We start from the raw sequence: 25606 nt of genomic DNA, 5'->3' as shown, positions 1-25606 counted from the left end.
ATTTAATAATACTTTTAGATATTTGGATGATATTTTGGCTCTCAATAATGACGACTTCAGTATGTATATTAATGAAATTTATCCTGGTGAACTCACTTTAAATAAAGCTAATACTAACAATGACCACTGCCCTTTCCTCGATCTTGATATCTATATCACTAACGGAAAGCTGAATACTAAAATTTATGATAAAAGGGATGATTTTTCATTTCCTATCGTTAATTATCCGTTTTTAGATGGTGACGTTCCCTTGTCACCATCTTACGGTGTTTATATATCTCAACTTGTACGATTCGCTCGTGTATGTAACAATGTTTTAGATTTTAACGAGAGAAATTTATGTATTACTGAAAAATTATTACACCAGGGTTTTCGATATCACAAACTAGTCAAAACATTTACTAAATTTTATCATCGGTATAAAGACATCATTCGTAAATATAGCTCAACATGCAGACTTTTTATACGTTCAGGTATTTCACATCCAATTTTTTATGGAAATATTCTTTATAAAGCACAAAGGTGTCAGTATTCACCTCATAAACTTACAAAACCTTTGAATAGACTTATTAAGAAGGGATATAATTACGATACTGTTGTCAAGTCATTAAAGATTGCATATTTTGGCGTTAATATTGAGTCACTGATAAGGTCTTTGCATCGGAACTAAACACATTTATTCTAAAAACAGTTGTTGGCATGACACAGGTTATGTTCTTCTCATATATGTTATGATGGTATGATACTAAACCCCTTACGGGAAGGATTGTGCCTGATGTTCATATGATGAAATCATAATCTTTCAGTCAGTTTAATTGAAGTCTGGAGCTGGCATGTCAGTTAACTGCTAGTAGTCTGTTGTTATTTATGTATTATTGTCATTTTGTTTATTTTCTTTGGTTACATCTTCTGACATCAGACTCGGACTTCTCTTGAACTGAATTTTAATGTGCGTATTGTTATGCTTTTACTTTTCTACACTGGTTAGAGGTATAGGGGGAGGGTTGAGATCTCACAAACATGTTTAACCCCGCCGCATTTTTGCGCCTGTCCCAAGTCAGGAGCCTCTGGCCTTTGTTAGTCTTGTATTATTTAAATTTTAGTTTCTTGTGTACAATTTGGAAATTAGTATGGCGTTCATTATCACTGAACTAGTATATATTTGTTTAGGGGCCAGCTGAAGGACGCCTCCGGGTGCGGGAATTTCTCGCTACATTGAAGACCTGTTGGTGACCTTCTGCTGTTGTGTTTTTTTTTATTTTGGTCGGGTTGTTGTCTCTTTGACACATTCCCCATTTCCATTCTCAATTTTAGCTATATACACTGTATATTTTAACAAGAACAATCTTCAAATTTTTTGATGACGCATTTATTTTAATGATCGAAATGAAAGGGTCTTTACACTTTATATGACTGGACATCATAATAAAATATTTTATAAATTTGTATAAGACACGGGCCTGGAGCTATTACATTGAATAGCAAGTGTGTATACATCTTTTATCAGAAGTTGAATTCATTCATCATGTTATTGTCCAGTAAACGTCTCCATCCTTTCCCTCTAGTCATGAGTTGTTTATACTTTAGATCTTTATCATACAATGTCTTTCAATCATTATAGCTGTTTGTTCAACCGTCTGTCGCTTCTTATTACTTCTATATTATTGAACCTTGTTTTGGCAGGGGTGAGGGACAGTTCGCTGACTTGTCCTACGACACACAAAAAACCAAACCGTGTGGTATTTGGGATTTAGAAGGCATTTCGTAAGCACATTGAAAGTGCATGTGCATACGGTGAAATGTATATGTAGAATTTCTACCTCTAGTGATATTTCTCTTTAAAAAAAAAAAGGGGGTCTAATGACCCACGGCAACTTGCAAAGGTTAAAAAGGGAGACAGGATATAATTAATGTATTGTCTGTAAGTTATCTTGTTAACTAATATAGCATAAGTAAATTAATCATACAGGACACGCATATTCAGATTGTCAAGATCGGCATAACATTCATTTCGACCAAACTGTCAGACAATATTTGATAATGAATTATTGTTCTTTCAAAAATGACTATAAACACCCTTTTTTATTGCGAGTATGGCTATTATCTCTAAATCGATAACAAATAAAAGGGAAGTTGCAATCTGCATTGAATTTACTCAGCAGGACATGTTTTACAAATATATTTGTATGGCCAAAATCGTTAGTTGACCCCCAGGAGAAATTATTTCACTGGTGGAATAGGTGTCTTGATCCATATTGGATTTTGAAGTGTAGTTGTCTATTAAACTCTTAAGTGAAATATACAAAAATAAGGTTAAAGGTCAATGATCATAAAGTTTTAATCTTTAGAAACAAACCGGACAAAAACTGTACACTTTCCGTAATCATGAAACAATATAGTTTGGAAAATGTATGTAATAACCATGAATTGTAAAACTAACAAACTATCTATAAATATGAATTCACTGAACAAATTCCCTGGTTATTCAGTGACTAATTCACAGGGATACTCGACCAACTGCTGTAGGTCGAGTAATTTGTAACAACAGCAAAGAAAAGTGCAATAAAGACATTATTTTATAAAAAAAAAAAAAAATCTCTCACATAAACTAATTGATTCAAATAAAATAGACACTGAAGTGTTTAAAAAGTGTAAAAAAAAAAAAAATTATACAAATTCTGAGAGTAGTGTGTAATTCATGTGTAAGACTTTTAATATAAAAGAAAAGTATGTGTTTGATCATATTTTCGTCTGTTTTTTCCAAAAAAAAAAAACAACCACCATATTTGTGCTTGATTCATTATTTTTCAATTTGGCCAAAAAAGGGGAGGTAACTCAGATAAAGTAATTATATATTAGACAGTATTTGTGAATTTTCAATTTTAATATGTAGCAAGAAAACAAGGTCAGTGACCCCATTTTTCATTTACTTATCATTAAGCATGTTCAAAGAGCTATCTTCTTACATTCAATCTTTGAATTTTATCAGATAGTTTTCTTTTTATCACACAAAATTGGATTTCTTGCATGATCTATACAAAAACTTACAATTTTGCACAACCTGCAGGGTGAAAAAGTCCAGTGATCCAAACTTTTTATTATATTTTTGAAAAATAAACATGATAAAAACTTCATTTTGACAAAGTCTAAAAATATCTTAAGAATCATTTGATAAAGACGCCCAAGCCACCTTAAAATTTGTAACTTTTTTTTAACAGAAACTTTTACGGGTATATTCGTTTTTTTTCCCTGAATATTATATTACGTTGCACACCAAAGTTTCTCTGAGTATAGTTTTTTTTATAATAAAGATCGAAAATAAAACCTTATCCTCCGGTAAATCGAACCCGAAATATGGTAATAGTAGTGCTTTGCATTCTTATAAATTGATTATGGTTTTCAAACAAACCATTAAAATAAGCGTTTGTCTGATAAAGTTTAGAATGACCAATAACCAAAATGAAAAAGTTAAAGTGTAAATATTATTAGTTTTTATTACTCTATGTCCTGGTAATCTGTTACAGATCATCATAGATAGATAAATTTATTTGATCAAATAGCAACATATAACATTACAGCAGTGGTAAAAATGCTTTTCATTTTTGACAGATAATCTTTAACACCAGATCTGTATTTCCAAATCTTTTGCCGAAGCTACTGTCAGGTTAGTCCAAATAATTATGACGTCTGGCAAGGCCCAGAAAAAAAAATCAAATAGCCTTGCCAAACGTCATAATTATTTGGACTACTGTCAGGTGAAATAATACCATTATTATCAAATAACAAAGTTGAACATTCAAATTTGTAACACTTGTCCCAACAAAAAATGGGGTGATCTGGGGGAAGGATAAGCAATTCCTGATCTAATCCAAATAATTATGAGAGGGGGGCAGGACCTTTTTTGGGACATCAGGATCAGTGTTTTAAGCTTGGGATTTCCGGTTTGACTCTTTCAGGATCTGGGATTTCTTTTGTGAATTTTGGGATGTCGGAATTTAACCTTTTTAAATTGGGACCTTGAAATTTAATTTTTTGAGCACGGGATTTCATGTTCATGACCCCTCTGACACCCCCCCCCTCAATTATGATGTCTTAAATTCCAAGGCTATTTTAATTTTAGACATTACAGCAAAAAATAATAAATAGCCTTACGATACATTATAATCATTTTGCCCTGTGCATCACATACTTGGGAGACATAAAAATACTGGGCATCTGCCCATGCGGTTGTACATGTATCACAGGCAATAAGTGCTTGTGGGTCTTGTTAGCGCTTAAATCATAGCAAAGTATTTAATTAGTTGACAAAAAATTATGATCATTAATTTTTCAAAGAGTTATGCCCCTTGGAATTATCAATGATATGACAATTTAACTTTATTATTACTTACAAGCTGAAGCACTTTTAATGAGTACAATTCTTGCCAGATTTTTTATGAAGTTTATATTATGAAAATGATTATATGCCCTTGGAAATATTGATTTTATGAAACTTATTGTAGGTATATATCAAGCAATGTCTTTGACTCTTTGGAAAATAAGAAGTTATCAAATATTTTTTATGAGTGTTGCCACTGTCAATTATTTCTCTTAAATATTAATAATAAATCTAAAAAGTTTTAGAATTTAAAAAAAAGAGCATTATTTAGATATAACCCTTGTCATACTTGTGCCTTGGATAGATAAAATATGTACATGTGGTGCATTCTTTTAAAAAACATATATTTCATTAAACCTTATTTCAGATCTTTATATTGCTTGGAAATGGGGAAGATATGATATACCCGTATTCTACAAAATTTCAGCTCTGTAATGTGACAGTGGTGCTGATATCATGGACAAAGTTTCATTTGTTAATAAGGTACATGTTTCCTTAGTATTAGTTGAATAGGTAATATGTATTGATGTAGTTTGTGTTTGTGTTTGACACAGGTGTATAGATCTGTGTACGAGATATGAATGAAAGAGTATTTTTTTGCACATAGGAGACTGTTGCTGTACACTTGTCTCCCCTTGATTAGGGATAAAGTTGCCTGAAAGTTAAAGTTTTTTCAAAATGTCTACAATGTGGGTCTCATTGCTGATTTTTGGTAAGCGTGACGTCAAGTTATTGTGCCGTATAAACGGGAAATGAAGTCTAGCGAGACACGGGAAATTACAAAAAAAATAGAATTGCTTACGCACATGTACATAGTGTAAGTGGGATATGGGAATCTGACAAAACAGTAAGCAGGATCCAAATCAGAACCCCCAAATGAGACCCCTTACAATTTGCAGATTAAAATCTATTTAATTTTTAAATCATTGTCATTTTAAAAAAAATCCTTCATGTCAATAATCTCTGCTCCTATAAAGTGACAGTTAAAAATACATTAAAATGGCATAATTGTACAAGTGTTAAACAACTGTCTTGTCTCTTCTGAGAAGTGACAATACAAAACTAAACCTTTGTAAAAAAATGTACAGACTACAATGAACACTTTAAAATGGCTGATATTACAAATAGTTAGGAAAAAAATTGCGTACATTGCTGCTTGATTCAACATAACCAAAAGTTGAAAAATAGTGGAATAGAATCCTATGAAAAGATTTATATGTGTATATAAATAAACCAAAAAGATGGTAAAAAGTGTTCTTAAATTTAACATAAACCAAAATTCTATTTTTAGGATAAATTGCTTATTTATGCTCTATACATATATCCACACATATAAATAATTGAGTACTGTTTTTAGATAAGTATATTGATGAAAGCTACCTCAGACGATGCCAACCCTATACAAGGTTATCTTTATCAGGAAGTCAACAGTATCCTTCATATTGAGATAAAAATTATCACAAAATTACTGAATGCAGATTTATTTATTCAGTTATGATTTTAACACATTTTTGGTTTTGAAATGTTAGATAACTCACTATAAGTTACTCATGTATATTTATGGAATAATCTTCACCTGTCAATCAAGACGTTTTTGAGGTCAAATAACAAAAATTTGCATCAAATTACATATCTTAAAAAGAACTTATTACAGCCAGGCACATACATATTGACCTAAGAATTAGATATACTGTTCCCAGTTAAAACAGAGTAGCAAAAATCATGTCTGACCATTTTGTAACTGCAATTTTTAACCATGTTTATAGTGCAATTAAGTTATTTACAAATTAAAAAAAAATATTGAAATATACCATTTAAAATACACCAGTAACAAACACTGGTTGTTGAGAATATGGCTGCCTCAAGTACTAACAATAGCAGCATTAACAAAGACAAGCATAATTTACTACTTAAAGACACTACTTTCATCTGTATACATGGACCAAATGACATATCATAACAAAAGATATGCTAATATTTTTTTTTGATTATGCTAAACCAAATACACAATGAATTTTTTTTTACACCTTTCTTATAATTTATTCCTTTATGTATCAATTTTTCAAGCATTGTTATCATAGTTTTCTTTAACATCACAAATAGAGATTACATTTGAATCTGATGGTTACCGAGAGAGCACTCTAGAGTTTCTGGTAGACAGACTAAACAAACAATCTTGTCATGTTAAATATAAGGTAAGATCAAGGGAAGTAATCTAGTATTCAAAAAAATATAAGGTAAGATCAAGGGAAGTAATCTAGTATTCAATAGAATATAAAATAAAACTTCGAACCTTTAGTCGTAGTCTTTGATATATTTAAACTGTAATATTAAGAAATTATTGGGTGCATTTGTTGATAAAAGTTTTGAAGAATTGACAAAAATGGGAGATAACTATTACGATTTTCGGGAAAAGCAGCCTACAGATATATGTATCAGATATCAGATTATTATTTCCGTACTCACTCATTTGCATTATTCACATGATTAAAAACATCACAAAAATTACTGCATTTACAGAATAAAAAAAAGTTTTCTCTTATCCATTTACATTTTATTGTTAAGCAATAATGTTTCATATACCTTGTACACATGGAATATTTTTTTGTAAATGTATACCTTTATTATACCCCATGCAACGAGTTGCGGAGGGTATAATGTTTTTGACCCATCCATCCGTCAGTCCGAACGTCCATCAGTCTGTCAGTCAGTCCTGTTTCTTGTCATCACAACTCCTCTCAAACCACACTACAGAATTTCACGAAACCTTTTCAGATAATAAGGACATACTATGTAGTTGTGCATATCGACGGGAAATTGCGATTCAATTTTTTTCCTAGGAGTTACGCCCTTTTGAACTTATTTACTTTAATGTACTACTGCAACAGTTTGTCATCGCAACTCCTCTCATACCACACATCAGAATTTCACGAAACCTTTTCAGATAATAAGAACATACTATGTAGTTGTGCATATCGACTGGAAATTGCGATTCAATTTTTTTTCTAGGAGTTGCGCTCCTTTGAACTAATTACTTTAATGTACTACTGCAACAGTTTGTCATCGCAACTCCTCTCAAACCACACAACAGAATTTCATGAAATTTTGTAGATAATAAGGACACACTATTTAGATGTGTATATTGGCAGGAAATTAATTTTTCTTATTTTACAGGCTTCTACAACAAACATCTGTTTCATCCTTTGATACATAGTTTATTTATGTTTAGGTGCTGAAATTGCTTAAGTACATAGTAGAGAATGGACCAGCAGAATTCAGACTTGGGTTGCTGAAGACTTCTCATGGCATCAGAGAAGCTACAAGTAAGTAAAGATTATATTCAGGTTTTTAAGATTTAGGGATGAAGTGACTCTTCGTCCAGATTTCATCAGAGTGGGAAAAAAGATTTTTTCCAAAAAATGTATACAGAAAAATAACTTGCCTACCTGTATAATACCAATATGATAGATAACCAAAAAAATAAACCTCAACAGCAAAAGTACAAATGAAGAATAAGAAACATTAATGTATCAAAAATTGCTTGTAACTCACTAATTGCATAAAGCAACCTGTTGATATGAACTATGTTGTTATACACTGTAATATTGGCAGCCATACTTTATAACATTATTGGTTTATTTAGAATTACAACAGCTAGTACTTATAGATTATCGGTGATCATCTCAACGAAATCGATTTTCTCGCTTGAGCAGGGACGGCGTAAGCGAGAAAGGCAATCAAGTTGAGATGAACAGTGATAATCTTTTTATGGCTATTTTACCTATGACGAAGTTGTCAATTTCGTGTCAATTTCATGTCAATTTCGTTAGCAACGCCACGTGCATGCTTAGTAACTGGCGATAATTTTCCATCTCAGGCGAGTAGCATGAAATGAAAATTATCAGAAAAAAAGATCAAAGGAAAAATGCACAAAATAGAGATAAATGTAATTATCAAGAATTATTTAATTTTGTATTTACAGAATACAGTGGTCCAGAAGATCCACTACATGGCAATGTACCAAATAAAGCTGTTAGACAGATGGCACAGGTATTATAACTTGTATTAGACAGATAGCACAGGTACTGTTACAAGTGTCAGACAGATAGCACAGGTACTGTTACAAGTGTCAGACAGATAGCACAGGTACTGTTACAAGTGTTAGACAGATAGCACAGGTACTGTTACAAGTGTCAGACAGATAGCCCAGGTACTGTTACAAGTGTCAGACAGATAGCACAGGTACTGTTACAAGTGTTAGATAGATAGCACAGGTACTGTTACAAGTGTCAGACAGATAGCACAGGTACTGTTACAAGTGTTAGACAGATATGACAGGTACTGTTACAAGTGTCAGACATATAGCACAGGTACTGTTACAAGTGTTAGATAGATGTGTCAGACAGATAGCACAGGTACTGTTACAAGTGTCAGACAGATAGCACATGTACTGTTACAAGTGTCAGACAGACAGCACAGGTACTGTTACAAGTGTCAGACAGATAGCACAGGTACTGTTACAAGTGTTAGACAGATAGCACAGGTACTGTTACAAGTGTCAGACATATAGCACAGGTACTGTTACAAGTGTTAGATAGATGTGTCAGACAGATAGCACAGGTACTGTTACAAGTGTCAGACAGATAGCACAGGTACTGTTACAAGTGTCAGACAGATAGCACAATAGCACAGGTACTGTGACAAGTGTCAGACAGATAGCACAGGTACTGTTACAAGTGTTAGACAGATAGCACAGGTACTGTTACAAGTGTCAGACAGATATCACAGGTACTGTTACAAGTGTCAGACAGATAGCACAGGTACTGTTACAAGTGTTAGACAGATAGCACAGGTACTGTTACAAGTGTCAGACAGATAGCACAGGTACTGTTACAAGTGTTAGACAGATAGCACAGGTACTGTTACAAGTGTTAGACAGATAACTCTGCAGAAGGTAGTATAGCATTGGCTTGAATAAATTACACAAGCATGTAATATGTCTCATAGATTTAAAAGGTAAAAACAAGAACTTAAAAAAACCCACACAAACCAGCTTATTGACAGAATGTTTTCACAAAAAAAGTCTTTGTCAAGTGATGATTAAAACAGAAAGGATCTATTGAAGATTTTAATATAATATGTTTATCCTGAGGAAATTATAAAAGATCAGTATTCATAAAATTAATATATCAACATCATTTAGTTGGAGGCAAACTAAATTAATTTAGTTGGAGGCAAACTAAGTAAATTAAGTTGGAGGCAAACTATGTTAATTTAGTGTTTGCAAAAAAAAATCACAATGAATTCAAGATTTCAATATTTTTTTGCAATATTAGAATATATAAATATGTTTTTGGGATGTATGGGCTCACACAAATTTCTCTCATGAAAATGAAAGAAAAATTTTACAAACATAATGAATCTATAGATAGAAAGAGTTGGAGGTCCCTTGTTGATGCCTTATGTGTTCAAGAACATGAAGAGGATTAAATCTAAATCTAAAAACAATAATCTATAACAGGTTTTTGTTGCAAAATACTATGATAAATTTGGACAACCCCTGAAGACATCACTACAGATATATGCTTTCTATATTTAGGAGTTATCACAGTTGTTATTTGACACAGAAGTAAAACAAAGCCCACAAAAGCAACAAGAAAGGTCAGAACGAGACAAGTCCAGAATTACAGGTATCTTCTTCAAACTTATTTCAATAATTCTCTAATCCGGTTTGCAAAAGAAATATGTTATTAAGAGTTTTTGTTTATGTGTGACATTTTGTGCTATCTCATTTATGTATACCCTATACAGATTCTTCATTCAAAGTTACAAAGACTTTATTAGAATAGTTTTTTTAAAAGCAAACAGAATTTAATTATATATTTTTACTATTTAAGGAATGACTGTAATATTTTTTCTGTCTATAAAGAAATAACATAAAAAATTTGGTGCACACTGAATAACGCGCGTAGCGGGTTATTTAACAGTGTGCACCACATTTTTTATGTTATTTCGAAAATAGACAGAAAAAATATTACAGTCATTTCTTATCATTTAATTCTAAATTCCATCTTAAACCGTAGGAAACCATGAACAAATCTTCATAGACAGAAAAAATATCACAGTCATTCCTTAAATATTATCACAGAGGTAATGATCAGTATTACACAAAGCTATCATGAAGATGTATGTAGTTACTAAGACTATATGTTGTAACTTTCAGGTCTTGGTAATGCTAATGTAAGTCCAAAAGGAAGCATGCAAGGATTTGGAAACTCCCCAACCAAAACAAAAAGTAAGTTAAGAAAAATATGCATCCTTTATATATGTAAGAAAAATATTTTTTGGTTGTACATGTATAGTTAAAAAAACAAAAAAGAGTTAAGATAAATTTTCTATAAAACAATCACAGAGTATATCGCATCTACTGTGGATTTATTATTATTCGTTGAATACCAATTTTTGCGTGTTTCATGGGTACAGGTGAACACAAAGTTAGATATTCTCTGAATGACAAATTCTTATTGGTTTGTCAAAACCTTGAAATAAAATATCCATAAACATGCAATTTTCCATTAGTCCACGGGAATTGGTACCCACGAGAATAAATGAATCTACGGTAATTGTTAAAAAAAAAAAAGTGAATAATAAAATATCCATAAACATGCAATTTTCCATTAGTCCATGGGAATTGGTACCCACAAGAATAAATGAATCTACGGTAATGGTTAAAAAAAAAAGTGACTGTTTAAGTTGAAGGCACTAACTGTATATTTGAATATTTGTTGTTGGTGTAGCAATTAGGATATTTAGATATCTAAATGACTTGGCTTACTAGATAAAGCCTTTAGAAAGCACCACATTTTCTATAGAACTATTCTTACCTTTATGTTCACCATCCCAAACTATTTATGTACACTAAATATACATATATATTTACACTGATACTTGTATAGGTAGTTTTATGGACAAATTAACTAAATTTGCCACTGGGTTTCAAGACAGAACCAAAGAGCAACAAGCAGCCATTTTATCTTCTATTGAGTCATATGGTGATTACAAACCACCACCACTTCCTGTAGTGTATAATGAAATGGCAGCACCACAGCAACAAGAAAAACAAGTCAAAAGTCATGAAGGTAAGAAACCAGGTCAGTTTGTCTTCTATTCAATTCCTTTATATTATAACAAACTTCAGAAGCTTACTATGACTGCACCATGTTCCACTAATCAAATGCTAGTAAAATTTTACAGAAATGTATGGTAAAATTTTAATGATGTTACATGAAAAAACCCATTGATGTCCTACTTGAAGAAATTTTTAATGTTTTAAACACAGTTTGCTGGTGCAGTCAGACAAGATTTCTTGATTTTTTTTTAGATATTATTAGTTATGGTTTTGCTTGTTAGACATACTTGTAATTTATAAGTAAAAAATAATGTACCGTGCTAAAAACAATCAGTTTTCTCAGTCATAAGTATCAATATAATCAAAATTAATACACACATTCCACCACTTTGAAGAAAACTGTCATAATTTTTTCATTAATTAATAATGACTTTTCCAGTCAAACCAATCCAGCATATCCCAGGAAAGGTTGGTGGTGGCTGGGATGACGAAGATGAAGAAACTGGTAACCAGACAAACAGTGTTTCAAGTCAAGACAGGGATACAGTTTTTGATGGGTATTATTACAATTTTAACTTATTTGTTGATCTTAGTAAATTATGTAGTGCTGGTTAGCTACAATAAACTACATAGTATTTATACTTCATTATAACCCACAAAACAAAGTTTAGAGGATATAATGTTTTTGATCCGTCTGTTTGTCTGTCCAATCCTGTTTTTTAGCTCACCTGGCCCAAAGGGCCAAGTGAGCTTTTCTCATCAGTTGGTGTCCGTCGTCGTCCGGCGTTATCTTTTACAAAAATCTTCTCCTCTGAAACTACTGGGCCAAATTAATCCAAACTTGGCCACAGTCATCTTATGGGTATGTAATTTAAAAAATGTGTCCGGTGACCCGGCCATGCAACCAAGATGGCAGCCATGACTAAAAATAGAACATAGGGGTAAAATGCAGTTTTTGCTTCTAACTCAAAAACCAAAACATTTAGAGCAAATCTGACATGGTATAATTGTTGATCAGGTCAACATTTATCTTCTCTGAAATTGTCAGATGAATAGGACAACCCGTTGTTGGGTTGCTGATCCTGAATTGTTAGTTTTAAGGAAATTTTTCTGTTTTTGGTTATCATCTTGAATGTAATTATAGATGGAGATAAACTTTAAACAGCAATAATGTTCAGTCAAGTAAGATTTACAAACACATCACCATCACCATAACACAATTTTGTCATGAATCCATCTGCTTCCTTTAATATTCACATAGACCAAGGTGAGCGACACAGGCACTTTAGAGCCTCTAGTTTCAACTCCCATGAAACCATGCAATAGAATTTCAAGAAACTTTGTACAAATTAAGGACATACAAGAAAGATGTGCGATTCGACAGAAAATGAGAAATTATGATTCAAATTTTTATTAGTAGTAAAGCCCCTTTGAACTTAAAATTAAAACTTGAATATACTACTGCAACAGTTTTTATAAAAAAAAATTAAGATAACGGGCATAATATGAAGTTGTGCATATCCACAAGAAGTTTTTATCAGTTGACTTTTGTTAATTTTACCCTGGAGATAAAATTGCAAATATCCTGTCTGGTTTAGTTTATCTGCAGATTAAAAAAAAAAATCAAGAGGAAAAGGGAACACAAAATTATCAAAACACATCTTTGGTCCAAGAAATGTGAAAAATAAACCTCTTTAAAAGTTAAGCTCTGAAGTTATGAATCTGTAATGCATTTTCTCTTTTTCAATGTTCTTTTATCGTCAATGTATTAATTACAGAATTGATCATCGAGACAGTTGGTGTGAGGAAGAGAACTTAGTAGAACAAATGTTAGCTAGTAGTGATGTTACATTACTGACTGTGGGAGAAATAAGACACTTTATATCATCTTGTCAGAATCTTAACTGTGAAAAAGTTATAGAATTGTTAAATATACAACTCAAATCTACTACTCAGTGTGTGGTTCTGGTAAGTCATTTAAGAAACTCCTCTTACAAATATGTTATTCATGGTTTATCCATGGATGATAAAAGGAATAGATCAACCTGGACTTAGTGTGTTGTTGTTTTGTTGTTTTGTTTATTTTTTTGTAGTTGCTGATATTTGACAATAATTCTATTCATGATACTGAATAATTTTACTAAATATTTTTTAGAATATTTTGTTTTCAAATATGTAGTGATGTGTACAAAACTGTTATTTACAATTTGATGTGTTTTTGTGTGAAAGTTGGAAACTCAGATCTTTCATATGATATTATGTAGTTATATATAATATATGCATCTTATTGTCTTTTTTATTAACAAAATGTTCATATTGTTAATTACGTTCTCTGCAGTTTCGTATACCTATGTACAGTTTATTAATATAAATTTCATGTTGCTAACACATGATAATGTTGTTATTTAAATGTGCTATAGCATAATTGTGCTTAATGCAATAAACATATTTATCCTAACAATGTTAACTACAGAGAGGGAGGTTTTATAGCTTTTTTCTAAAATTAGTAATTACATCTTTCATTTTGAAGATTTTGAAGTTGTTGTACTAGAGTAAAGGGACTTTAACCTGTTTTCAGTAACCAAAAATAATGAAGATGATCACATGACTAATGAAGATGATCACATGACTCAGTTGTTTATTTCATAGACCACAATCAACATTGAATAAATAACAGAAACATGTAATTTTTTCTCAAAATTGTTCCACCATTTTTTATTTGTTTTTCAGAAATCACTCTTATTGATAGAATATCTAGTAAATACTGGTTTAGTTAATTGTGATTTCATTTGTAAAACCTGTCAGAACCAATTACTACAGCTTTCTACAGAAGAATCATTGGTATCCTCTACCAAAGCTAACAAGGTATGACCATAGATAGACACATGTATATAGTATAAGGAAAGGGAGGGATACTGATTATATATCTAATTGTCTGCAGTGGAGGTCAAAAATTTAGATGTAGAATCTTATAAATTTTCTATCCTTGAATCATTAGTAATAGAGTCTTGACAGTAAATATTGTAGCAGTTTTAACCTGTTTAATGTAGAATATTTTTTTATATATAAAAGCTTGTAAATAGCAACATATGACATACATTTATATCTGAGTATGGAAACATCTATACATGTATATATACAATAACATAATTGAGTGTAAATTGAAAACTACATTCAAACTTATGATTGCGTTGGATAAAAACCGCAATTTTTATACGTGTGCATGTAAAAAAAATTCGTTGTAGAAGGGTTTAAATACAGCACAAACAACATTTTCCAAAAGACAAAAAATGTGAAAAAGTATATTTAAACAAAACACATTTGACTAACAGGTCGAACAACTGATGTTCTTTAACCCTACTGACTGCCATTGGCAATTGCTAATTAAATGGATCACAAGATGTAACAAAATGGATCTTAATATAAATTTAATACTAAACATGATTGATATTACACACTGTCTAAAAGGACATTTATAAGTGAGGTATACATCAATAAGACAAAAATAGAGGTTAAGCTACAGTTATAATGATAACTATGACATGTGAAGATGTCCACTGTTTACATAGAAATGAGAGGAACCTTGACAAAAAATACTTACTTCACACCTTATATTGTTGAGCATCTCCATAACTCTTAAGATTTACCCCATAAACAATAGCAATACTTGAACTTTACATCTTCTACATAAAATTTGACTGCAACCAATTCTGTTAAATTTGGATGAAAGTTTTGTGCTGGTCAGAGAATATTTTTGAAAATTGCTGTTTCTTTGGAAATGAGATAGGATAAAGTTGGTAAAGTTTGTTTTTTTTCAAATTTGATATTTGTGTTTAACAGTTGTCAGTATATATATTTTTTCGAAAACAAAATATCAAACAAGATGTATGATTTTTCTTAGTCTGAAGTATATCTTAACTTGCTTTCTTTGTCTTTCAGATTTTATTGTGTTTCGAAAAGGTGTTGAATATAAGATTACTTCCCAAGGATGATGCACAGCTAATGTTAATGGAAGACTAGCATGTCAAAATTATATTGATTAGATTATATGTCACTTGTTCATTCTATCTGCATTATATATTATTTAACTTATATTATATCATGTTTTTCAAGAACTAGTCCTGTTGTATGAATACTTTCCATATTTATTTACCCATTGCTTCAATAAAGGCAATAATGCTTACCGCTGTTCAAAAGTCATCAATCGATTGACAGAAAACAAATCCAGGTTACTAAAACTAAAACTGAGGTAAACACATCAACTATAAGAGGAAAACAATGAAACAATAGAAAAACTAAAGTGCAACAAAAAAACAAAAGAACAATATAAAACACACAGAAATGAACTATAAGATAACAACTGCCATTTTCCTGACTTGTTACAGGACATTTAAAAAAAAATTAGTGGGTTGAACCTGGTTTTGTGGCGAGCCAAACCTTGCTCTTTCCTTAATAAAAATTTTGTTTCATATTTGACTGATATATGTATTAAGGTTTTGGCAATACACATTATACCTTTATACTGACAGACAGTGGCATAGCTTGAACTTTATTCCTAGCGATACTGAAAATGATTTGAGGCTTGATTCTGCCTTGAAGTCCTAAGCATGGTTTTAAGATCGAGAGTTTGCAGTATGATACTGTATACAGTACTGTTTGTGTTTTGCTCATTGTTTTTAGGTCTTATAAAATTACAAATACTTGATAAAATAAACATCATTGTGTCTCTGTTTGGCCATCAAAATGCACTTTCTTGCAAAATCAGTGCAAAAAAGTTTCTGCAATGGCAATAAAGCACAAAAGACAAGGGTAAAAATGTTGCTTTGTAAAAGAAGAGGTGTTGAAATGTTTTATTATGCATAAAGAGAAAGCATTTATGCTGTTTACTATGATCTAAAAAAGAGGAAACAAGATCTCAATATCTTGTGCTTAAAATCTTAGGAGAAAAATATACGTTTCTCAAAGCAAAATTATGGAAAAATCTCATGTTATATAAAGTAAATATGATTCATAATTACTTTTAATTTCAGTAGTTATTAGCCTATATAAGAGCCTCGGTGGCAGGGTGGTCTAATTAGTTCATCTTCTGTAATACTTGCATGGCAACACAGATATTGAGTTGAAATTTAATTAACTTGAACACCATGGCCTTCACCATTTTTAAAACATTTTGTATTTTCCCCCATCCCTAATAAGATGTACTTGAAGTCGTAAAATAACCCAGTTAAATGTACACCGTCTAGTCTGAAATCAATGATGATTGAAAAAATAGTAATCGTGTACAGTTATTATATCTGGATACAATTGAGTTCAACTTGTTAAAAATGTCAGAACAAAAGAGTAGAATTTTGCACAAATGTCAGAATATCGGCATCTGAACAAATGTTAAGTGACTAAAATAGTCCAACTGACATAAGTGATGCAGGGACAATTAAGTCGGATTTAAAGCATTCTAGCTCTGGTTCAGATTCTTTCTATAATATAAAAAGAACCTTCATACCCTGATATTGCCAAAGTATCGAAAGTGAATAAGTATTAAAAAGTAAAATCACAAAAATACTGAACTTAGAGGAAAATCAATTCGGAAAGTCCATAATCACATAGCAAAATCAAATAACTATAGTTATCAAAGGTACCAGGATTATAATTTAGTACGCCAGACGCGCGTTACGTCTACATAACACTCATCATTGACGCTCATATCAAAATATTTATAAAGCCAAACAATTACAAAGTTGAAGAGCATAGAGGATTCAAAATTCCCAAAAGTTGTGCCAAATACGGCTAAGGAAATCTATTAGGCCTGGAATAAGAATATCCTTAGTTTTTCGATTGTTTTTTTACTTTCGTTTACAGGAAATTTATAAAAAATTACCACATTATTGATATTCATGTCAACACCGAAGTGTTGACTACTGGGCTGATGATATCCTCGGGGACGAAACGTCCACCAGCAGTGGCATCGACCCAGTGGTGTAAATAGTTATCTTAACTAAAATAAACACATCAATTATAAGAGGAAAACAACGAAACAACAGAAACACTGAATTGCAACAAAAAACCAAAACGACAATGCAACAACCACAGAAACGAACAAAAAGATAACAGTTGCCATTTTTCTGAATTGGTACAGGACATTTTAAGAAAAAATGGTGGATAGAACCTTGTTTTGCGCCTAGCCGAACCTGGCGCTTTTATGGCAATGTTAAATATAACACTAAAATGACAACATTACACGACATGACTACAGTACAAATACACAAACACACAAAATGTGAAATACACAAAAAAACATTATAAGACATTTCGACATGCTTATAGTTATCAGGCTAATAACTTAATACACCATACGTGCGTTTTGTCTACATTAGACTCACCATTGACGCTCGGAAGAAACTAGCAAAGAAAGCCAAACAAGTATAAAGTTGGAGAGCATTGATGACCTAAAATTCTAAAACGTTGTGCCAAATACGGCTTACATTTGAATTAAACAAACTTTGAAACTACAACATACCAGTAATTGAATAGCCGGAACAAATCACCTCCATTAAATGGGATGCACAAATGCTAATGCAATGACATACCAAATAGCATCGACTAACCAGTAGTGGTTCCTCTTGTGAAAACACAAACTTGTCAGAAACTTTAAAAAAATATTTTCGACGCTGCCATCACGCCTAGCGATGGGGATGACATACCCTTTGAACCGGGTAATATTATAGACAGGGGATCTATTCTGAAAATTGACACCTAACGGTAAGTACAACGAACAAGGTTTTGTATTTGGTTTTAAAATGCTAGGTATTGAGAGAAAGCAGATTTTACCTCATGAGGTCCAAGTTCCAAGGCCATACACTTTGTCAACATGTCAAGAGCAGCTTTACTTGAGCAGTATGTTGAATGATCGAATAAGGCATCATGTGCTCCACAACTAGATATGTTGACAATGCTTCCCCCTTCACCTCTTTCAATCATTGTTCTAGCTACTACCTGTAGTAGAAATATGAATAAGAAAATCATTTCTTCTACCGACCTTGCAAGAGCTGTATAGGACGTTCCGATCATCATCAATTCTTCTTAAAAAATTTCACAGTATCATATCATATTTATGTTTATTTAAGTATCATTGATCAACAACATATATTTCACAAAATGCACATTATTTAAATAAGATTTAACCATTCTAACCCATATTGCGACATTTGCGTACCTGTCAATTTTAAGTCTTATATATTGCTATAAATTTACTAAGTTTGGAAAACCAGCTTCATCATTTATCCCATGGCTTTTCGTGACTAATTTTGAACAGACATTTTGAAAAAGCTTTTAAAAAAGTTTTAAAAAAAAAAGTACATCTTTCTCTTTTTATACTATGCAGTTGAGAGTTGTATAAAATAAACGCTAACCTGTGACACATTGAAGACAGCACTGAAATTGACATTCATAACACTGTTAAAAAAAGAGGCTCAATTATTAATTTTCTGCGATTCAGTTTTCTTACGTACATTTATGATTTCAAAGTAATTGAGTTAAGATGCAGCTTAATCAAATATGTCTACTTAAGTTGTGTTTTTGTTTTCCTTTAAAACCAATTTTGCGTATCAAATGTGTATTTCTTCTCTTTTGATTATACATGATGATATAATTTTTTGGAAATTATAAAGCAAGATCTCTTTTCAATGACCGACCTAAAAAAGTTACGACCAAACACAGCAAAGACTAAAATGCTTGCAATTTTAGACTTCCTTACTCTCTTAATTACAAATATGTTTATATTCATGAGGTTAAGGAAACCAACTTCAATTTAGAAAAGAAATGATACATGCTAACATCATACTATTCTATATCTTTTTGTTTAATCTCTGTAAACTTCGCCAACCTAGATACAGCAGCATTGTTAATCATTAAATCAACTGGTCCAATCTTGGTAACGACCTCTCTTGTTTTATTCCAGTCTTGTAAATCAATATGCAAAATATGCATTGAGGCTATCTGGAATTCAAAAGTCGCAGATGCTTTTACATTGCAAAATTTTGTTTTTAAATATACAATGTATAAATATTCCTTCTTATATCCAGATACCTGTTTTTTCCTTTAATTAAAACATCCATCCTAAACAAAAACCAGCATATACAACCAATTGAAGATGTTATACCTCATCTTTGCAAAATGAAGTTTAAACCTTAATTAGTTTTTCAAAACATTAAACACTAAGTTTTGTTTACTTTTTTGTAACTATTGATAATTAAAGGCAACAGTAACTAACACATACTGTATAAATAGTGTATTGAAAAAATGAAACAGCTGATAAGATTTTTGTCCAGCTTTTTTCAAGTAATAAGAAAATGCATGTTTTTTGTATAATTATGCACCGGCAGACAATCATTTTAAATCAACATGAATTGATTTGTATTTTATAAGAAAAAAAACATAGAACGACTTTCAGTAATGATTTTGTTTGTGTTATGAACCAATCTGATTGGAATACAAGAGATCTAAATATGTATGTCAGATTTGTTTATATCGTTGAAATTTCCTTTTTTTTTGCGACAATTGTTTAAATTTGGTCAAAATCTACCAAATTGCAGTTTTGAGCCTTCTTTGTCCATTTATGATTTTGATAAAAATTAAGAAAGGGGATAACATGTTGGAAACTCAAAGTGTGAGATAATGTAAAATTTGGAAGACTTTATATTAAACACGTTTAGATAAGAAATACTTCTAATTTAAGTGCTTTGAGATCTGCCATTGTTCTACTGAGAGCGTACGTCTCAACGCCACATTCCACTAATTTCTTGGCTATGGCACGACCAATCCCTGAAGAAATGAAAATCATGCAACCATATTTTTTTGTTTATAAACTTGTTAATTATACTCCGCTACCGGAGGAGCCATGGAAATAAATTGTGCAATCAAATCACAAAAGACTTATTGAAAAGGTTTGTTAGATGACCTCTTAAATGTTGTGCATTTACCATCTCAGTAGTAACGGTCTTTGAAGACTCCTCTAGTATCTTATACTTTCATTATTATTGTCGAGCCTTCGACTTTAGTCGAAAAAGCGAGACTAAGCGATCCTACATTCCGTCGGCGGCGTCCACAAATATTCACTCGATCTGTGGTAAAAGTTTTTGAAAATTTAATTACTTTCTAAAACTATACTGGATTTCTACCAAACTTTAACAGAAGCTTGTTTATGATCATAAGATAGTGTCCAGAAGTAAAATTTGAAAAAATTATATTCCATTTTTTTCTGTTTTTTACTTATAAATGGACTTAGTTTTTCTGCGGGGAAACGTAACATTCACTCTGTGGTTAAAGTTTTTAATATTTTAATAACTTTCTTTAACTATCCTGGATTTGTACCAAACTTGGACAGAAGCTTGTTTATGATCATAAGATAGTATCCAGAAGTAAATTTTGTAAAAAAAATAAATCCACTTTTTCTGTATTATACTTTTAAATGAACTGATGTTTTCTCCCAGGAAACAACACGTTCACTCTGTGGTTAAATTTAAAAAAAATAATAATAACTTTCTTATACTATTTTAAACTTGGACGGAAGCTTGATTATGATCAAAAGCTAGTATCTAGAAAGGAAAATTTGTTAATATTTGGTACCTGTGGTTCGTTATGTTACTTATAAAATAAAATGGACTTAGTTTTTCTTCCAGTTAACATTACATACAGTCTGCAGTTAAAGTTTTTAAAACATTTATTCGATTCATAAACTATCCTGAAAATTTTACCAAACTTTGACAGAAGGTTCTTACAATCAAAAGATAGTATCAAGAGGAATATTTTTATTGATTATTTTCCTCATTTTTGTTGAGCCTGGGAGTTACAGCAAAAGTAGGCGAGACACTGGGTTCCGAGGAACCCTTACGAATTTTTCACAATAAGTACATCTTTAAAATCAACAGTTCGGCAACACCTTCAAACAATTATTCTTGGTCAAATAAACTCATCATAGATACCAGTACTAAATTTTGTATATACGCCAGACGCGCTTTTCGTCTACAAAAGACTCGATCATCAGTGCTCATGACGCTCGAATCCAAAAAGTTAAATGAGCCAAATAAAGTACGAAGTTGAAGAGCAGTACGGACCAAAGTTCCTCAAAGTTTTGCCAAATACAGCTAAGGTATTCTATGCCTGAGGTAGGAACCCTTAGAATTTCAAAATTCACAAATATAACCATATCGATGATAATTCATGTCAGCACAAAAGTGCCGACTTCTAGGCTGGTGATACCCTCGGGGGAAAAAATCTCCACCAGCAGTGGCATTGACCCAGTGGGTGTAAACAAAATTTACAAATTTACTAAAGGTGCTCAAACTCTCTTTTTAACGGTAATGAAATTTGCTCCCCAAAAATGTAAATAATCAAAGAAGTATCATCATACGAAAAATATCCATCCAATTGTAAACAATCAAAGAATTGTCATCATACGAAATATATCCATCCAATTGTAAATAAACAACTGTTGACTAGTTTTGATGAATTACAGTTGTTAGTAGATATATTGGGAGATGTTGTTTGCTTACATCTTACTGAAGTTCACAAGCACTTAATTATCTCTGTAAAAAAACTACGGTATATCATTTAATTAAGGTATATAGGTATATTTTTCAGAGAAAAGTGCCTATGAGACCTTCATATATTCACTGCTGTTATTAAAACATCGCATGGTTAAAACAAAGAAGACTTTTATTCGTTAAAGGGGCACTAGCTACCTAATATGAAATAAATATAAAATATGATGTTGTTTATTTCAATCATTAATTTAAAATGAATTAATAAATCGCTGCCAATTTGGTTCAATACTTTCAAATCATGAAAAGAAAAATCGGGGATTAAGTATTCACTTGCAAGTAAATAATTAGACCTCATTTGATCCGTACTCATTTGACCTTTAATTCCAAAAAAAGAGGAAATTTCAAAACGGAAAGTCCGTATTTACCTAGAAATTGATTACGCATGTATTAGTCATGTCCAGCAGTCAAAAGGAATTTAAACATCACGAGAATATCAACATAGAAAGTGAAACAAAGGTTAACAGGTACTTCAGTGAAATGACTAGGATATTTAATTATAGTTACATGATTTATTTATTAGTTGTCGTTGAACTGTCAGTCAGTAAGTGTTAAAACTCTCGGATCGTTATTATGTGTATTTTTTTTGTTTGTAAAAACTCCTTATCACGTCCGGTCTGTGTTTTTTGTAGGGTTATTGGTTTTTTTTCAAGCTTTGTATCGATCTAATGAGTAAACCACTTTTCAACTGTTTGATAGTTTGTATGAATGTTATACTGTTACACCACAGTCCCATGTTAGGAGAGGGTTGGCGCCTACAAAAATATCAAACCCCGCCACATTCTGTACGTCCATTTCCAAATCCAGTATCCTGTAGTTCATTGGTTCTCATACAAGTGCGACTGGGATACAAGTGAGAGGATAAGCTAGCATTAAAACTAGGTTTAATTCGCTATTTTCTACTTTTTTACGAGAATGCCTGAACCAAGTCAGAAATATGACAGTTATTGTCCAGTCTTTTGATGTGTTTGAGCTTTTGATTTTGCCATTTGAATAGGGACTTCCCGGTTTTAATTGTCCTCGGAGTTCAGTATTTTTGTGATTTTACTTTAGTCATTGGTTCATGTCTGTCATATTTGCCTACATCAATATGACCCTGTCACAGTTGTTTTCCATTAGTTTAATGTGTTTGAGCTTTTGATTTTGACATATGTTAAGGGAATTTTCGTTTTGAATTTTCCTTGGAGTTAGCTATTTTACTTTTTACATCCACTTCACTTGAACTTTAGTGCACAGTTGTCTCATTGGAAGTCATATTACATCTCCTTACTTGTATATAATGTATATGTATTTGACACAACCTTTGTTAATTCTCAAGTGTAAATGCTCTTCAAATTCACGTTTTATTTGACCTGCAAACTGATTGGAGCTGTATCGATGTGTCTTGTGAAGATGAAATAAATTATGAGCCTTTGATGGTATATAAGACGAGTTTTGGTATGAATGAATAATCAACCAGTGATCATCCAAAACTAATATCCATTCGTCTATTTTTTCATGAATATCTTAAAGTCAAAGTCAAAGAAAAACAGACAACGCCATGGTCAAAAGAAACAAAGAAGGCTCACGAGATTCCTGAATTGCTTACCTAATAATAAAAATGTCATTGATATATTCATATTACTTTTATTACAATCAGTCATGCTTGTTTATTTGTAAACTATTAAAATACAATTTTTGTAGATCCTCATGTAAATAAGGAGATGTTGTATGATTGCTATTGGGAGAACTATCCACTATCAAAGTTTAAATGAAATTTACGATTTTTACAATGTAAAACGTATTTGTAGCCTTAATTGTTCATGTCAATTTCCTCTACGAATAATCTGTTTTCTGAAAATTTCATATGAAACAGACCTTGGCCTGACGATACACAATTTTGCCCTTGTCATCATGAAGCAAATCTACTCAACTGTGAAAAATGCAGAGGGATAACATTACATTCCGTCCCTAGTTACTAATTAGTATTTTGCAAACTTCCTCTAAAAAAAATTAATAAAATTGTGATTGAAAAGCTTAGAGATTGACCATATTTCCACTCTCAAAAACATCTTTAGGCAATGCATAGAATGGCCCACACCACTTTTCATTAATTTCATCGACTTCAAACAGGTTTTTGACAGTATACATAGAGAAAAAATTGGGGAAATTGTTAAATCATAACGAATTCCATCTAAAATGCTGATGCTAATAAAGGTCTTCTATAGCAGATTTGGATGCAGTGTCATCCTTGATACCTCTATGTCAGACTCATTTGAAGTTAAATCTGGTATAAGTCGGGGATTTATTCTGCCACCAATCCTTTTTTTATTTGCTATTGACTGGATACAGAGACATACAACATTAGACAAGAAGTTATGTGTACAGTGGACCATGTTTAATCAGCTAAAGGACGTCGAGTTTGCTAATGACATTGCCATATTACCAACAACAAGCGAACACTTCAAAAAGAAGACCAACATACTTAACAACTAGGCAAAACAAACTGGTCTCAACGTAAATGCCAGATCAAGATAATGTCAATAAACACTAGAAATACAACACAAATCACAATCAAGGATCCGCCAGTAGACAGTGTTGAAGATTTCACTTTCCTTGGAAGCATCATAAAGATAATTGGACAGGAAAGGATGTAAAAAAAGGGAATAGCTAAGGCACATTCAACATTTGCAAGACTTCGTACAACATGGAAATCAAACCAGTACAGTTCAAGAACCAAACTGTGAAAATGTAAAATTTGTCCTCCTGTATGGTTCAAACACTTGGCGTGTTTTAGTTACTGACCTTTAATAAGTAGATGCATTCCATACTAGCTGCCTAAGAAAGATCAATAAAATATTCTGGCCAAATAAGATCAGCCAAAAAGTGCATACCAGCAGAAATCAAAGAGCGAAGATTTAGATGGTTTAGACATGTACTGAAAATGCCAAAACACCGCACACCTTAAACAGCTCTATATTGGACACAAAAAAACAAACAGGAAACCAGGGAGACCTAGAATAATCTAGCAAAGAACTGTTACACCCGAATTAGGAGCAATGGATAACACCTGAGTCCAAGTACATGTCTAAGGACAGAGAAAAGTGGAAGCAGCTTGTTGTGGCCTTATGTCCCACTGGGGATGAAGACGATAAGTAATTAGGTATTGATTTTGAACTTAATTTCAACACAAACATCTCCAACATCTACCAAAAAACGCATCTGTACAACTTAATGTATTAAAAAGACTTGGAAACTACTAAATCAAAATGGGAAGATTTACAATTTACCACTCCTTCATTATGTTGAATTAAATTTCTGCTCATTTCCCAGGCATTTCTGCAGCAAGGCAAACACTATTAAAATTTAAAAAGTACAAGAATGAGCACTCCCCTTCAATTACCAGACTTACAAACGCTACGTGTTGTTAGATAGGACAGTGCCTCAGGAAAGATTTCGAACAAGTTCCAATCTGTCTATGAAATGACAAAACAAACCAAAAAAAAAACGTATATACCTAAGCCA

At 31.9% G+C, this 25606-nt stretch overlaps 2 protein-coding genes across 2 annotated transcripts; one reads left to right on the top strand and one right to left on the bottom strand.

Annotated features, from left to right (window-relative positions):
• Positions 1 to 3423: 3423 nt before the first annotated feature.
• LOC134726682 (AP-4 complex accessory subunit Tepsin-like) lies at positions 3424 to 15686 on the top strand. Its single transcript, XM_063591096.1, has 13 exons — positions 3424 to 3475; positions 4746 to 4861; positions 5736 to 5808; positions 6482 to 6573; positions 7608 to 7701; positions 8361 to 8428; positions 9978 to 10068; positions 10602 to 10673; positions 11335 to 11517; positions 11947 to 12064; positions 13286 to 13475; positions 14238 to 14372; positions 15447 to 15686. The coding sequence occupies exons 2-13, from the start codon at positions 4835 to 4837 to the stop codon at positions 15525 to 15527; spliced, it is 1224 nt and encodes a 407-aa protein (XP_063447166.1). The 5' UTR covers positions 3424 to 3475; positions 4746 to 4834; the 3' UTR covers positions 15528 to 15686.
• Positions 15687 to 16900: 1214 nt separating this feature from the next.
• LOC134726681 (L-xylulose reductase-like) lies at positions 16901 to 23745 on the bottom strand. Its single transcript, XM_063591095.1, has 6 exons — positions 23691 to 23745; positions 20227 to 20324; positions 19345 to 19499; positions 18914 to 18956; positions 18333 to 18497; positions 16901 to 16981 (listed from the first exon to the last, which is right to left on the bottom strand). The coding sequence occupies exons 1-6, from the start codon at positions 23743 to 23745 to the stop codon at positions 16901 to 16903; spliced, it is 597 nt and encodes a 198-aa protein (XP_063447165.1).
• Between the last annotated feature and the right edge of the window lie 1861 nt (positions 23746 to 25606).

Source organism: Mytilus trossulus, chromosome 7, assembly GCF_036588685.1.
Source record: "Mytilus trossulus isolate FHL-02 chromosome 7, PNRI_Mtr1.1.1.hap1, whole genome shotgun sequence".
NCBI lineage: Eukaryota > Metazoa > Mollusca > Bivalvia > Mytilida > Mytilidae > Mytilus > Mytilus trossulus.
The sequence above is the reverse complement of the archived record's forward strand: the minus strand, read 5'-3'. Positions and strand labels throughout refer to the sequence as shown.

Bases quoted from the DNA above. Each gene is read 5' to 3' on its own strand.
- LOC134726681 (XM_063591095.1), bottom strand. From the start codon at position 23,745: ATGACTGATTGTAATAAAAGTAATATGAATATATCAATGACATTTTTA. The intron at 18,957-19,344 runs GTATGATGTTAG...TTTTTTTAACAG, and splicing joins AAACAAAAAGATATAGAATA to TGTTATGAATGTCAATTTCA. The intron at 16,982-18,332 runs GTAAAATCTGCT...TTTATATTATAG, and splicing joins TGGAACTTGGACCTCATGAG to AAAGAATCTGAACCAGAGCT.
- LOC134726682 (XM_063591096.1), top strand. From the start codon at position 4,835: ATGGACAAAGTTTCATTTGTTAATAAG. The intron at 7,702-8,360 runs GTAAGTAAAGAT...TTGTATTTACAG, and splicing joins TGGCATCAGAGAAGCTACAA to AATACAGTGGTCCAGAAGAT. The intron at 13,476-14,237 runs GTAAGTCATTTA...TTTGTTTTTCAG, and splicing joins CTACTCAGTGTGTGGTTCTG to AAATCACTCTTATTGATAGA.